Genomic DNA, 16,945 nt, shown 5'->3' on the forward strand with positions numbered 1-16,945 from the left:
ATACAAATACACGCTTATATTATCATAAATTGTACCATTTGATAACAAATTCTGTAATGTCATGTTATTACAGAAAAATTGTAGCGCTTTGGAAGTGTATAAAAGTTTTTTGCTTCACTTCTTTGATGAACTACTTTCTTTGGCGCAGTAACGCAGTGCACCGGCCGGAGCTAATGGCATGCGCGGGAAAAGGCGCCAAATTCAAACGTCGCAAACGCCGTGCTAATGTTTCCGCGCACAGTTTTCGTCGTTTGTATTTAAAAAAAAAAAGTAATGCGTGCCGCAACCATGCGAACTGAACTATTGACCACAAAAGTACAGAAACGTCGCTGTTTGTGCTTCTTATTTCGACGTCATGGCAAACTGCAGGCGGTCTGTCGTCCCATTCTTTAAACATTTGTGCGTGTGCTTCTGCGCTGTGCGAGTTGTCACCGAGAACGTATAGCAGCGCAGGTTGTGCTTGGTGGCCGAGCAGATTCCCAACACATTCGCCAGCACCCCGTCTAGGTCACAGAGAAGAATTTGGCCTCCATGTGAAATATGAGCACCATGTTGTACATATCCGCCAAGCTTTTCGTTTCGTTCTGTAGCGCGCTAACGGGTAACATCTAAGCTAAATTACTCTGTAAAAACGATGTTCACTCCTTTCTCCGCCGCACCCGCCGTGGTGGCATAGCAGCTGAGGTGTTGCGCTACTAACCCGAGTGCTTGGAATCTAATGCCGGCGGCGGCGGCTGCATTTCGATGGGGCTGAAATGCAAAAACGCCCGCGTACTGTGCGTTTAACCTGCACCAAATTTGGTGCAGGTTAAAGGACCCCAGATGGTCAAAATAAATATGGAGTTTCTTACTACGGTGCGGCTCATAATCAAAGCGTGGTTTTGGCCCGTCAAACCCCAGACTTGAATTTTGTTAACGTTCCCCGCCACCTTGACCATATTTAACATGGAGGCATGCAATGCCGTTTCCTAACACTCAGCCAGCACTGGCCCCTTATAATGGATGCCGATAGAAATGCAGGATGCGTCCAATCATCGGTTGTTTATCACTGCTTGTAGCGACGTTTGTCTTCTCAAACTATATATATATATATATATATATATATATATATATATATATATATATATATATATATATATATATATATATATATATATATATATATATATATATATATATATGCAGGGTGTTTCTGCTAACTTTAGGCCGAGTGTAAGCTCTATGCCCTCTATGGACTAAATGCATCTTGCTCCCTTTGGTATGTAGCGTGTCGCGCTATTTCTATATATTGCTTAATTGGCTAATTAGTCAAGGATAATTAACCAACTTCTGAAGCAAGGAAGTTGCGAAGAAATTCCAATTAGAAAGTTGCAGAGCAGTTGGCAACACGTCCGAATAAACAGTTTCTGTCTTTTTATCTGTTAAGTATTAGTGTTTTCCAGCTTACTGCGGATGCTCGAAAAATACAAAAAGCACCACGTGACATGCCCGCCTGCGAGTCGTGATTGCACGGCTCCTAAGCCTTCTGCGCACAAACGAAAACATACCATTTCACAGGTGTGAACACCCGTCTGCTTATCGCCATCATGAACCGCAGCGAGGGAAGCACGTCGCTGGCGATCAATACCACAGCCAACGCCTTCGTCACTGCCCTGTCGCCTTTTAAGCGGCAACACACCCTGCTCGATGGTATGCTCGTTTGGGAGCGCTGCACGCACGGCGCGCAAGCGGGTATGTCAGGTGATATTTTTTGTATTTCTCGGGCATCCGCAGTAAGCTGAAAAACACTAACACTTAATAGATAGAAAGTTAGAAATTGCCTAATCGGACGTTTTGCAAAGTGCTCTAGAACTTTCTAATTGGAATTTTTCGCCTAACTTTGTTCATTCAGAATGGCTAATTTTCTTGACTAGTTAGCTACTTAGGAAAAATACAAGAATAGCGTGACACGTACAAGAGTGAGCAACATGCATTTGGTCGCATCGTCTTATGGTGCATCGGCATATTTTTAAACTCTGAGTGAAGTTAGCTGAAACCCGTGTATATACGTCTATGGTTCAAGTAACGTGAAACAACACCCTGTATATATGCAATGGTGATTAAGTGATCAGTAAAGCAACATATATGTGAAAAAGACGCACACATACATATGTGCCTGTGTTTTTCACATGTACTTCGAAACTCAATATTGCTCGTGACTCAGTGTTATTCAACAATAAGTTAACAGCATTTAGTCAACGACTTTATTGTTGGAAACTACTCAACAATGGTTCAATACTCAATACTTTTCAACAATACGTCAAGAGAATTTAGTCAACGACTTTATTGTTGAAAACTACTCAACATTAGCTCAATAATACTCAATACTATTCAACAATATATCAACAGAATATAGTCAACGACTTTATTGTTGGAAACTACTCAACAATGGCTCAATAATACTCAATACTATTCAACAATATATCAAGAGAATTTAGTCAACGACTTTATTGTTGAAAACTACTCAACAATGGCTCAATAATACTCAATACTATTCAACACTATACCAACAGAATTTAGTCAACGACTTTTTTTGTTGTGAACTGCCCAACAACTTTACTGTTGAATTAGTGCTCTGTGGTTTCAATAATTGTTGAGGTATTGTTGAAAGGCTATTGAGTCAACAGTTCGTCAACAATATGCCAACAACATTTCAACAGTCATTTTCATAAGGGGTAACAAGCGTCATGAATGCCGTCTATTCATTGATGTGATCACTGTATTGACGTCAGCACTATGGGAGCACAGTTACCACGCTACCGGTGTCGTCAGAAACAGAAACACTTCCAGAAACACTTCAATGTGTTATACCGCTCGCTGATTTCCTCCTTTTCGAGGTGCATTTCCGAGTGATAAGATTACAAAGGAGGCGCCAAATAAAACAACAGACGAAGGAAGGAGACCAACTCGCCCACCAGCACGTGCTGAGTGACAAGAGTGACCCACATAAGTGAGTCAGAATCGTGACGGATATTACGCGAATTGGGTTGCGATCATGACATGCGATTTCCTTCCCTATCGTCTTGCATATCGATCGACATCGTTCGCAAGGGTAAAAACTTGCTCACCATTACTCAGGCACTTGACATAATCACTAAGCGATTCAATATAGCTCACTAAGCATGACTACATGTCTTGCATACACTCTTATGCTTCCAACATGCATATCAAACGAAATGGTTCTGAGAATGTAACAGCTTATTCTTGAGTGACATGATTAGGTCACTAGTGACCTACTCGACGTCACCGCCGTCGCACATCTTCTAACCTTAAAAACTTGCTCCCTATCATTGACTCAAGTGACGCGATCACTAGTGACTCCCGCGACGTCACCACGCTTCTCCACGCGGCCGCTGTGTCCACGTGATCCCTCATGCCACGCGACGCCGACGGTGGCGCCAGCTTTTCCAGTGATGGAGCGCACCCCAGATACTTGCACTGCTTCTTTCGAACGCAGCCATAACGCAGCTGTCGAAACCGTGTTGTTCAGTCAGGTTTCGTTGACAGAGTGATCTGAGAAACCGCATGTGGAATGAGACACTGTGTTAAGTTAGGCCGGCAGAGTGGGGACTGCTGCAAAGATTTTCAGACAGATGAACAGCTTCTGTCGCGTTTCAACTCTGCAGTTCTATATGGTCCAAGTGGCAGTGGGAGTTAACTCAAACGGGGCTAGAGTGTATATTTAATCCATTTGCATAAATCATCAGTGTGAGAAGAGTCAACTGGGACTCTACGTCGTGTTTTTTTTTTCGTTCTTTGTTTTAGTCAAGCAGCTTTGATTTACGTGAAAGTTGCGATTGTTTCATGATAGTTTTTGAACATTGCATATTATTGCAATGATAAACTCTGTAAATATACGAAAAGGATGTTCGTCCACAGTGAAGATGGTAAGGCAGTTTGCTCACCAAAGGTCGGTGAGTGATTGCCTTGCCATCGTCAGGTTCAGAACTCGTCGATTTTCATACCGTACTTCTGCGGCAATTTTTTCCCTTTAAGCTATGCGCCTACGAGTAATTGCGATTATGGCTTACTTTTTATATGCACATACTTTATGACCATTGTAATACCTCTTTGTTCGTCTTACTATTGTACTTTGCTCACGCGTATTTTCGAGCTGTGATGAAAAGAAAGAAACTGCGTTCGACATACATAATAAGTGTTTGTGGTACTGTTACGTCCAAGTTTTATTATTTTTCTACATATCGCAGTGGAAACAACAACGGCATCGACACGGCCGGCCGACGGCGGCGGTGCCCGCCTTCTCCATGGCAGTCGTAGATACAAAGGGAACGATCCGAGTCACGGCATCAGCGAGGCTGCCGTCGGCCGAAGCAGCGGAAGAGATGGCCATAGCCCTTGCGGTACTCCACGGAGGTGCGGAAGATAACCTGATCATCAGCGATTCCAAATCAGCGATTCGGAATTACACCAAAGGTTGGGTGTCCGCGGATGTGGCACGCATGCTCAACGCCGGGGCCGGGGACTTCGGATCCGGCACGATTACAAACAAGTCCCTCAAGTGGTTCCCCGCGCACGTCGGGGAGCTTGGCAGTAACAACAACAACAGCCACGATAATAATGACACCAACAATGCTAACGGCCGAAGACGCAACGACACTCCACCCAACCACAACGAGCGCGCCCACCTCGTCGCGAGGCAGCTTACCCGCCGCGACGCGGTCACCCAGAGGGCAGCCGCTGCCGTTGTTGTGCGGGACCCCAGCGGAGGAGTGACGGTAGGGTGCCTGGATGCCTGCCCGCCGCGCCGCCGTGGCGGGCAGGCATCGAGGCACCCTAAGTGACGGCGACGGCGGCTGCCACCCCGTCTGGCGCGGCCGCTGTTGTTACCAATACAACACAAATCGCGGCGGACGGAGCTGGGGATCACGAGGACGCCAACTGCGATGTCAGGGAGTTTCCGGCAATGTACCGGGAGGTGCTTGGTCACTATAGGAAAGAAAGAAGAAAATATCCCCAACCCCACGGGCGCCTAGACAGGTCCCAGGCGGTCGACCTGAGACGGTTGCAGACGGGCACTTTCACCAACCCCTACCACCTGCACCGCCTGTGGCCCGCGCTGCACCCGTCGCCCGGCTGCCCGTGGTGCGAGCACGAACCGGCCGATATGGCCCATGTGCTTTGGGAATGCCGAGGCCACGTGGAACAAGGACAAAGAGGAAGGGGGAATACAACAGCAGAACCCTCTGAAGCGGGGCGCCTCGCTGAGAGATGGCAAGCCGCCCTCCTCAGCGAGGCACCCGAAGACCAGGAGTGGGCCGTCCAGCGGGCCAGGGCCGTTGCCGAGGATCTCGAAAGATTTTCCTCGGGCGATGGACCCCTGGCAGCCTAGCCCCGGGCACCAACATCAACAACCGTTGGACAAATAAAGTTTATTCCTATCCTATCCTATATAGTGTTCTACTGACATCCTATTCTGATGTATAGTGCTTGAATTTGTGAGACAAAGGGGTTTACGCTGTACTTGATAACAGCTGTGTGGGACTTATAAAATAGATTTTGTGTGTTCCCTAGTGGAATTACATTTTTTTTTTAATCGCACTCGAAGTAAGGCACACAGCCCCCCCGCCGAAATTTGGCAACACACGGATTCGTGCCTGCATTCACAGAAACTTACATAGATGTTTTTCATATTGCACGAATCTTACTAGAGAATTCCTGTTTAAATATTGCGCAGTTCAACTCTTTTCGATACTAATACCGCCTGCATTATTGCCAGCGCCGTAATCCAGGTGGCAAAATGCGAAAAAGTTTTAAGTTTTCTCCAGAGTCCGGTGTGCCTTCAAGCAGCAGCATTTGCTAACTCAGCTTCGAGCTGCTTTCGAGTAAATTGAGAAAGAAAGAGAGCGGGAGAGAAATAATATGTTTATTTTATAAACCAAGCCTGTAGGAAAGGCATCCCTATTTTGACGCCTTGAGTTCGGGCAACCTCTTGGGCACTCGATTGTGACCAGCCGAATCTGATCCTCGAGGTTGGAGCTGGCAAAAGTTTTCTGGACTCATAGAAAAATGCTTCGGGTAAAGCAAGGCGTGAACTAAAGTTAGCTCAGAACGTGGCTCAGTAAATACCAATAACGTCATGAGTACATCGGAAAAGAAATTCTTCGGTTTATTGAAACATCTATGTCTGAGTGGCAGCTCTCACTAGAATTCTTTACGCAGATCTTGAGGCCAGTGTGGTGCTGGTTGCGTGCGGTGGGAGTAGTTTTAGAGCCGGAAAAAAGCGCGTTGAGATTTGGACACCATCTAAACCATCTAAGAGAAACCTGCAGAACATCATGAAACGTTTTGGCCACGTTTCGATCACCAAAAATTGGGGTTTGGCTATTTTTGGGCTACATTTTAAGAAAAGTTGGCGATTTTTTGTTCGGGCTATCTGGCAACCCTGCCCGCCGTTTCCCGCACGAGAAACCCGCCAGTTCAGGCCCCGCATTCAGATCATGGCATGGAGGAAGGAAACTGAGGTACAGTGTACTAGCCTATTCTAGTACACTGTAACTGAGGAGAGGCCCTACCCCCTCGGCGCGCTAGGAGAAAAGTGTGGAGGAAATGACGTAGTAGGTTCTCCCCTCTTTTTTATTGCTGTTTTTTTTATTTCTTTGCTGCTGTGGCCACGCCTTTCGGGCCACAATGGCGGCTTAGTTATCGTTCTGTGCGCTTACACGTGTTGTTCCGTAGGTTTCGTACCATGGCAAAGGCGCCGTGCGGGCAGGTTCGCGTTGGTCACCGTGTTTTGTTGCGCTGCGTTATCTGGACCGTGCTCTACCGGATCTTGCTATGGCCAGGTGGGACAGGAGGAACTAAAGTTCGTGAAATGAACGCGCATGCAACGCCGTACGCAATGTACCGCGCCACGGCAATGCCAACGGACGATGGAATATCGAAGGGGGGGGGGGGGGGGGGAGGGGCGTTTGGTTCGTTCTGCAGAAGAGCAGGCTACGTTGAAGAAACGGCAGCGGGCCGCGCCCCATGCGTTCGGCCGACGAACAGGCTGCTTTCCACGAACGCCGCGGGAAACTCGCTCGAGAACGGGCTCGTCGTCGACTTGCCGACCCCGCCAACCCCGCCATGAGGGAGGGCAAGCCGAGGTACTACTGAGCATGGTGGCAACTGCCATCACCCCGTTTCAAAGGGGACGCTCCTACCTTACATCCATCCATCCTAGGCACTACGACCATAGAGTTTCTTACAAAAATTTTTGTAGGAGACTCTATGACTACGACAACCATAGAGTTTCTCACAACAACGAAGAGCCGCGGATCCCGAGCTTCGCTTCACAGTAGTAGTGGAAGGGGGGTGAATTCTTTTAATAAAGTATTTTATGATCACAGAAAAGCGGCACATACCTAGTGACCCAGTTTTTTTTCTTTTCCTTATTTTTTTTTTCAAACTCTATATGTTAGTCCGACGCCTGTTTTCGAACCAAGTTACCTCAGCACAGCAGCCCAATGCTCTAACCATTAGACCATGTGCTACCCAGTGACCCAAGTTGGGAGGAGAATAAAGACCCAGCCAGAGGGGGTCGGGAATTCGGGCCGAACCATTCCTATGGTGGCGGATTAGCCAGCGAAGCTAACGCCACGTCCAGAAACATTCTCTTGAATTTGGAATTCACCCCTGTGAAACTCGAAGCAGGTGGCAACTCGCGCATCTGCCGCTTGAACGCACACTCGAACGACCTAGCTTGACGCTTCCGAGCCGCTTCTAGTGCGCGATCTTCATCAGTAGGTTGCGCTCGACGCCGACGATTGGACTCTCGCATCTGCTTTCGCTGGCCTTCGAAGGCAAAGTCACTGGCAGCATTCTCGGCTTTCTCATGGGCACGTTGTCGTTCGTTACAGTCGCGTCTCTGCTGTCGACGCCTCTCCTCGCACTCGGCTTGTTCCTCGGCCGTGCGCACAATGCGTGGTCTTCCCACTTTTCCCATTTTTGTTGGAGTGGCAACTGCTGCAATGGTCTACCTCTGCAATGCACAATCCGGTGCTCACACACCACGGCGCACACCCCCGTTTTTCCGCCACAGCTTCTGTGCCGTTGTATTGAGGGCAGACGACAGCAGTCGCAGCCGGCATCAACGGCGGCCAGCGCGGTTGCACTCCCCCACTGCACAGGTGCGGCTCGTGGCGAAATCATGCGTGCTTTTCTTACGCGCCGTAGTATCGTTCGTTTTCTTTTTGTTCACTTTACGAACGTTAGCCAGCCCAGATACCCCACCACCCGCGAGGCCATATGCATACGGCTTCCATACAGGACCGTCAGGTAAACAGCTTCGCTGTGAAAGATGGTCACCAGAAAGTGCATGAAGTATCTCAAGTATGCTAATTGCATTAAACAGGGGTGTAATATTCAAAATGTCCTTGTTCAAACTATTTGGCAGTTGTCAGCACCCCCACCCCTACAATAGCTCTGCAAAAACCAATCACAGATATGTGTAGTAGCACTCAAACATGACTTTGCAGAGTAGCATCTGCTGTTTTCACTACTATTCCTACTACTAGAAGCATACAAAACATGCATGAATACTTGCGACTAGAGCCCCTTTCAGATAAGCTCGAATGGTCCTATCACAATTCACGTCAAAACTGAAGAATGCACCTTACTAGTACTACTGATATGCTGAAGGAACCTTGAAAAGGCTTTTTCCCCCAAGACCCAACGGAAGCCTGCTAATGGTGCCTTTCAAGGTCTGATACTGTTACCGACCAGTATGTTACAAATCCGAAGAACGCATTATTTACTTAAATACTAGTTAGACATATGAAACTGCGTCCAATGCACTTAGGTGTCTTTTGCAAGTTGCACATAGTCGGCACAGCTACAAAACAACGGAGTCAAGTTGATGCACAGTCACATTGTTCAATCAACTCGGCAGCGTAGCGAAGGCAGCAATCTGCCTACAGTGGTTCTACCTTCCGCTGTTGACATGAGGATTGTGTGCACGTACACTTGCATTTCCACTGAGCCGCTCTGCGCAATTTTCTAAGAAAAAATGCCAGAACAGGGCACATTCACCATAATAAAGCATTGCCACGCTTTTCATCAAAGACCTATGATCCGTCATCTTGTGGCATCGTTTCAAATCAAGGGACATCACCAGCCCTTCCTGCAAGGTGTGCTGTCCATACCTAATGAGATTGTCTTACACCGTGTGTGTGATATGTACATAAAGTGACCATTTCTTCCAGTAAAACTGCTCCAGCTTAACTGTACACATAGTTGATGCAGCATCCTGTAGAGGATGCTGATGTTGGCATGGCATCAGTGAATGCGTCATCCTGCGGCACTTGAATTGTACTTCAGATGTACCTTCAGTCATCAGCGCTGAAAATACTTCACAAATTTGGGTCAGTTATCTGGAAAACTTGCAGTAATGATATAATCATACGCGTGTCTGGCTTCAAATCTGGGCTGAATATATTTTAGTTAAAGAATCAGACCACTTCTTCCAAACATCTCTCCCTGTCAGGTGTGCGCCGTCCCCCCGGAAGATCCATCTTTGCAAACTTAGTTATTCCAGGATGTCTGAGTAAGCTGAAACCTAACCTAACCTACACTGCTTTTGATTTTATTTTAAAAAGCAACTGATGTCTAATAGAATGAACAAAGGGTCTCAGGTGAATATCCCAAGCTTTTGAAGTACCTCAACCACACATGCACTAGCAGAGCATTAATCTGCATCAGGTGTTGCATGACACAACAGGCATAGCAAAAGATATCCAATGAGTTTGTTTTCAAGGGCAAGAAACATAATTATACTGGTACTAATACGCTGACAGTAACCATTTACAGTGGCGCCTTGCAGAACTCATTTAATTTGCTCCATCAGCGCGTTTGTACTGCACAATGTTTATTTCGTGGGAAATGTTTTTCCACTGTTTCCTGTGAGAAATGTCTCAATTCGCTCCCAGAGTATGGTTATTGGTGCAAGAATGTGAAGATTATTAATGCAGATGAGAAAAAAAAACTATTGACAATTTACCAATAATGAAGGATGTTCGAGATCCAGATAGAGGTAGAGGATGGAGGAAGGGCGACCATTTCCACCAGTTTCTATACCCATCTGTACATTCATCTAGCTGTCTCCTGCAGCTAGATGAGGCGGAAGACACTGCCCTGAAACACTTTGTCCTCCCTCTGACAGGGAATTTTTAAAAGATCCAAGAAAGAAGAATAGATCTAAGGTCACCTGCCTCTCCCTTCAACACATTTCAGAAGGCGAGACGGCAGCAATGTGAGAGCGAGGTTAGGCAAGGGAAAATGGTGGTCCAGGAACATGGAGGGCGAGTACGTGTTAAGGAGAGTCTGTACATGCATGAGTTTAGTTCATTCCCAGGAACTGGGTTCACTCTACGAGTCAAAAATTGCAAGCAAGTCCAATTCGCTCTGCGAAATATTTGCTCAGCAAGGGACCACTGCATAAGAAACAATCATAGTAGTACTGATGTTTCTGATGCAACAAGGGAATGTTGTGCATGGACTATGGACATCGCAAAGGAACAGGAGCTCGTCGCAACAATGAAGAATAGTCTATTTCACTAGCTTTTCATAAGCGGCAGCAATGTTACTAAATTTAAAGCATACAGATAAGTGCAATCCTGTGCCAACATCCTTTAATAGAACAGTAGGCATGATTCTAAATGCAGCAAATAAATCCACATTTTCCTGTAACAAGGCACACCTGCAGCTTTGCACCAATGTTTTGGTACCTGATGGACAATTTCTTTAAGGAACAGTATATACTATTACACAGGAAAGCAGGCCCCTTCTACACTTTTTCAGAACATACACTCCATACTGAATATATGAGGCAAATTTTTGCAACAAGTGTAATTACAAGCTCTTAAAACACAGAATATAAAAACCATCTTCCAAACTTATTTATTATTCTACTAAGATGGTGTCCTCTCACAGGAAAAATGCTAATCAGGAAATTTCAGACAGAGAGTGAGCAACCGGGTTAAATCTTCAGCACTTCACAAGGCACAGAAATCCAGAAGAGCACCACTTTTTCATATAGCATAAGTGACTATATTATGCAATGCTCACAGCCAACATGGGTTAGAAATTTCAAAGCTTTTAGTTAAACATAACTGCACTGGCAGGCATACATTAATGCAAGAAATGAAGTTTGGAGCATTGCATGGTTGACATATTAAGGCAATGCTTCCACACATTAAGCAGCAGTGGCAGTACAGAACAGTGCTAGTGGCAGGCTAAGTGGTGTTTGCAGCAAGTGAGCTTCATGATGTGACCCTACAAACAGGGTATGTAGCTAGCCCTTGTTTGAAGACTGTTATATCATTTACATACACTGCTTCTTGTTTTTCAACCACTGACTCAAGGAACTGCAGAGCATAGGTCAAATCTTCACTGCTGATTTCTTCAGTGCTGTTCTGATCCCGAGGGCGCTTGGGGTGTTTCCAGGGGTGCACATTGTGCATGTGCTCAATGCATCGTTGGTAGGAAATTGTTTTGCCCTCAGCGGAGGCGTTGTGGATGTCACCAGTGCTGGATGTTGGAATTTGAGTGGGTGAATATCCAATAGGCTTGGACTCTGCAATAGCTGCCTCTCCGTAGCCAACAATTTGAATTGAGAGTTTTCGTCGGTGTGGCTCTCCAGGGTGCTTGAAAGGGAGGAAAAGTTTACAGCATTCTTTGAATTCCTCCAATGTCAATGTCTTCAGGAAGTCAATTTCACGCTGTAGACGATCAAAGAGGTAGTCAAAAGAAACTATCTCTCCCCAGTATCTGTCAGACTCTTCTTGAAGGTACAGGTCAGAACAGCTTTTTTGTTTCACTAGCGATGAAACTTGCGTTGCAAACTCTTCTTGGGTGAGCTCAGCAATTTTTTTCGCAAACATAGAAAGGAAAAGCTCAATTTGTTCATCAACATATGAGCAAGTAAACTTCTCAGCAGAGCAGCACACACCAACTGTGAATCCAACAATACCATTAGTATTCCTGTTTGAACAGTTAACATCGTACCCAAGCTGCGACTTTGTTCTCAGGATGTCAAAGCAAGGTTCCTCCATGAAATCGATCATAAGCTCTGTAAGTGCATGCTGCTTAACAGTACCAGGCCCAAGTTGGTAATAGTTCACAATCATCGAATTGTGGTCTTCAATGTTAAAGGAGGCAACTCTGCAATAATGACTGCCAAGGGGAACTTCCATCACTCTAGACTCTGGGATCATGCATGTGGGAAGAGGTGTACAACTAAGTTTTTTCACAACAAGTTCAGCCAAGGCAATGGCTTCAGAAGCAGTAAAGTTTCCATGAGCAAGGCCTTCAACAAAAAGCTGTTTCCTGAACTGCTCAACAAAAGAGAGCAGTGAAGACACAGTAACATCCTTGATGATCATTCGCTTCTCTATGTTTGACCAGTGGCACTGCTGAAGAATAGAGAATCGAGTGTCTGTACATAGGTGCGATGGCTTCATGAATAAATTGTAGTAACGCTTGTGCAGGTGCTTTTTGAGGTTATCAAAGAGCTGTTGCCTCACTTCAAAGGCAGCTAGATGGTGCAAAATAACATCAAAGAGCACTGGTAATTTCTCATTGAAGCCAACAACTCTTATAATGAGACCATTCTCATTCACTGATATTGTGAAGTCAAGGGATGCACAGACAGCAGCATTAGTTTCCTGACTCATGTTCTGGAGCAAGGAGTCACAAAGGAGGTCCATAAGGACAGCATTTTCAGCAGACACATACATAACAGGTGATACCAGCTGAAAGTACACACAAGCTTTAGGCACATTGAATTTAGTGTCCTTCTTGTACCACAGACGAAATCGTTGATCTTCATGTAGCTTGACAGGCAGCTCTGATTGGTGCTCATTCTCTTCCTTCAAGGTGAAGTCGGAGGCAATGTACTTGTTTCGTTGGGGGACCTCAAAGTATGGATCAGGCACAAGGTTGGACCATGCTGAAAGCCACTCTAGTGGAACCTCCTGGGTGCAGTATGGTGTCTCAAGGTATGGCTCCTTCTTGGTGCAGATGCCTTGTTTTTGATAGCGGCAGGAAATGATCATGATGTTGGCCTTGCAGGGGATAAGTTGGTCCAGGCACTTTTGAATTAAGGCAGGGTCATACTCAAACAGACGTGTTTCACCATCTAGATAGTGCTTTGGTGGGTAAAGCTGCATGTTAGCACAAAGTCGTTCAACATAGTCCAATGGACTTTCCTCTTCACACCAGCGAAAGTTGTTGTCGGCCACTGTTTGGATTTCATCAAAGATGCTCTTGACAGGTCCTGCTTTCTGCACCATAGCTAAGAAGGAAAATACAGCTGTGAGCACCTCCTCAACATTCTTAAGCCCTTCTTCAGTCAAGGAGATTGTGATGTTAAACAAGGAGCAAATGGTGTTATGATGAAATCCAGTTCCCTCATTTCCAGCAACAAGGCCAAGGGCCCAGGATCTGTCCCTCAGATAGGCCAGAATGCTGCCACTCCCTTCATGCCCCACAACGTAAGAAATGTATTCCAAAGGCTTTGTTCTATACTCATGAAGCAGGGATGGCAATGCCCAAGTAATTGAGACATTGTTCACTTTCTTAACAGGCTGCACCTTATACAGCTTGGCAAACTGCTCCAATGGGAATGGCTCACAAGAAAGGAAACTTGCAAGTTCAGACACAGGTTTACGTACTGGTATTGCAGAAAATATCTCTCTGACCATGTATTCCAGTTCATCCAGGGAATGCCTTGATTGCACAGCAAGGGTCATAAGTGCGGGGCTGTAGTGCTGTTCAAAGAATGTGCGCAATGCAGCGTGGACATCTATGCCATCCTTCTCTGGCAGTTTCTTCAAGGAAGCTGTGTTACCCCACATAAATTTCCTCATAGGGTGTTTTTCACGGGCAGCACTACCAAGTAACTGCTGAAGACGACAGGAATCGGAAGGAAGCACCAGCTGAAATTCATTGTCAATAGCTTCCAACTCTCTTTCCATGCTCTCCTTCCTCATAAGCGGCGAGACGAAAAAATTTGCAAATATGTCCAATGCTCGGTTCAAATGCTTCTGGTGCACTTCCATCTTGTAAACTGTTCTCTCACATTCGGTGTAGGCATTGTCACTACCTCCATGCTTGTTCAGAAAAGCATCGAAAAAGTTCTCACGTCGGTACTTGTCACTGCCCATAAAGACCATGTGCTCAAGAAAGTGCGCCAACCCTTGCAGATGCTCTGGTTCATGGAAGCTTCCAACGCCAACGCAGAGAGCGGCCGCTGCCATTTTTTCTTTCCTCACATTGCCGTGCTGCTTGCTATCCGCACGGGAATGGTGTCCTGACTCAATATCACTTTCAGGTTCACTCTCGCTGGCACCATGGACACTTAAGTCGTCGTCACTCATGCTCTCCTCAGAAGTACCGTCTGAAAATGGTCGTTCCATCGGCTGAGGTTGGCTCGAGGACCCAGAACCAAGTTCGGTGTTCGTCTCGCAGTGCTCCTCCTTCGGACTTTTCGAGCGCGGAACATCTTCGCATTTGGCAGAGCTGAGGCAGTTTGCTATATAAGATGCAATGCTGTTCTTCGGAAGCGACGACACGTGTGTTTCCTCACCCAAATTCACTTCCGGTAGTAGTTCTGCTCCCGCGAGGCAGTCGTGGCTTACCTTATTTGAGCTAGCAGGTGACGACGTGGACTGCCGTGACGAAGAAGAATGTCTAGACGAGGAACCGGACATGGGAGACAGTGGGCGCGACTTGTGGTCGGACACCAGCAGTGCGGTGAGACCATTTTCCAGCGTAATCACCCTGTACTGCCTGGCATCGTTCGGTGACTTGACGATGTCTTCCATTGTAACACGCCCGCAGTCTCTTTCCGCAAGGTATTCCAAGGAGCAAATACGTCTGCTTGGGCGTTATTTTAGCGCGGTAAGATCGCAATGCTCACGCACATGTCGAAGGAGCAATGTTCTACGGCCAGCAAGAGTTTTCCTAACACGAAACGAGTATGTCCAAATGGCACAACGCCGCCACAGTGCTGCCGAAAAAGACACAGTTCCACACCTGGGTCATAAGCAAGAACCGGGCATCAATTCTTCACTGTAAGAATCATGCCTGCATTCACAGTTCACGCGTCCTTAACACGGAGTTTTCTATGCCGAAGAAAAACTGCATGTTCTGTTTTTTGACGAATACATACGGCGAGGCGGCAGTTCAAAATACTACCACAGAACCCCAATACCTGGAAGCCAAGCTGGCCGGCTCCTTGGACGCGCTCAGGGTTGCCAGATCGCTCCAACCTTGGCCACCTTGGCCTTCGCAGTAGCCCAAATGTAGCCAAAAGCTCATTGCCAAAAGCGAAACATTTGCGTAGCCCAAAAGTAGCCAAAAAGTGGAACTGCTTGGTCCGTACAAAATGTCAGAACTGAAACGGGAAAAAATTCTTGGCCCGGTTTAAAATCCTTGCAACAGCCTCCGTTCCTGGCCAGGCCAAACTTCACGTGGAGGAGCGCTACCAATAATGCGTCGTTCAACATTATTTCGAAGGTCGGTTTTAATTAGTGATACCTGGCTGAACACTCGTTCGACGGCGGTATTTGATACGGGTAGTGATAGCAAAGACAAGAGGGGGGTTTGGAGTTGTGAAGGGAACGGATGGCTGTGGGGCAACTGAAGAGGATATGTTCTACGTTGGCATTGGAGCAGGGACAATTTCGGCAGCAAGGGTCCGAGCAAATTGCCACGTAGGCGCCATACGGCAGGCAGAAAATTCGGCAAATTTCGGTTAGGTTCAGCTCGGTGTTCTCCCTCCGTTCTGGCGCCGAGATCACCCGCAGCGCACTGTCAACGGGAGCTAAAAACATCTCATCCCTAAAACGTAGGACGCCGAAAGCTCATATGTGGAGACTGCAACAGTCTATGTTCGCTGGCGCGCGCGCGCGGGTATACGTTAGCTCGCGGATGGAGACGTCGAACATTTACCAAAAAGCGCGATCATTGACCTTTTCACATGGACATGTGTTCTCTAACATAGAACTTGCAAATTTTGATTTTGTAGCAGACGCGCTCAATTTCTTTAACCTGCTGTCGTCTGCATTTTGATTCCAGCGTGCTTTTCATTTGTGCTTAACTAGTTACACATTTTTTTTTTTTACACAGCAAGAAGATGTAGCTTAAAACTTCTGACGCTAACTCGGACAAAAAGTAGCCCAATTTGGCTATTAATAGCCCAATCTGGCAACCCTGCTCGCGCTATCATAGAGTTTCCTACAAAAATTAATTTTTGTAGGAAACTCTATGCGCGCTATGGCAATTGGTTGAAGTATCTATAAACGTTGATTGGTTGTGGATATTTATGGATATTTGCGTTGGCCATGGCGTTGGCTCTTGCCTGGGATCTTGCTGGATGCTTCAGCCCAGAGTGGCTCGAAGCTGCGCAGCTACCATGTCTAAAATCTTTTGGCTCCTTCATATTTAAAACAGCGCCAAAGGAGGACACAGAAAGAGTCCGTGTTTTCTGCGCTGTTTTAAATGTGAAGGATCCGTACCAACTAGCTCGCACCCAAACCCTTCCGAGTCAATTTTGGCTCCCGCAACTCTTACCGCCTCATGGAGCCAGCAAAAACATGGCCTTCAAGACTCGGATTAAATATTCGGAGGGGGCCATTGCTGTGGTGTGGATTTGGACACCACCTGTTGCCGCTGAACACTAGAGTATTGCCTGTTTCTGTTAATCAAGCATACATTCCTTGAAAAAAAATGATAACGTAGTTTAATGGCATTCTCAACAAACCACACCGGTGCGTCATTTCATCCGATCATCTTCGGGGCGCCCCGGTGCGCACCACGAGCCGCACCGGTTCAAAGCCAAATATAATCTAATACAACGCTCTAATGACATTGGTTGTAGTAACATAACGCAAATTCATCGCCTATG

General features: G+C 46.4%; 1 protein-coding gene across 1 annotated transcript; it reads right to left on the reverse strand.

Moving 5' to 3' along the window:
* Window positions 1-10,912: 10,912 nt before the first annotated feature.
* Window positions 10,913-15,305, reverse strand: LOC139054156 (nardilysin-like). Its single transcript, XM_070530779.1, has one exon. It carries the CDS (start codon window positions 14,859-14,861, stop codon window positions 11,298-11,300), a length of 3,564 nt encoding a protein of 1,187 aa, XP_070386880.1. The 5' UTR covers window positions 14,862-15,305; the 3' UTR covers window positions 10,913-11,297.
* Window positions 15,306-16,945: the final 1,640 nt, after the last annotated feature.

The sequence above is a fragment of the Dermacentor albipictus genome, chromosome 1 (assembly GCF_038994185.2).
Source record: "Dermacentor albipictus isolate Rhodes 1998 colony chromosome 1, USDA_Dalb.pri_finalv2, whole genome shotgun sequence".
Taxonomy (NCBI): Eukaryota; Metazoa; Arthropoda; class Arachnida; order Ixodida; family Ixodidae; genus Dermacentor; species Dermacentor albipictus.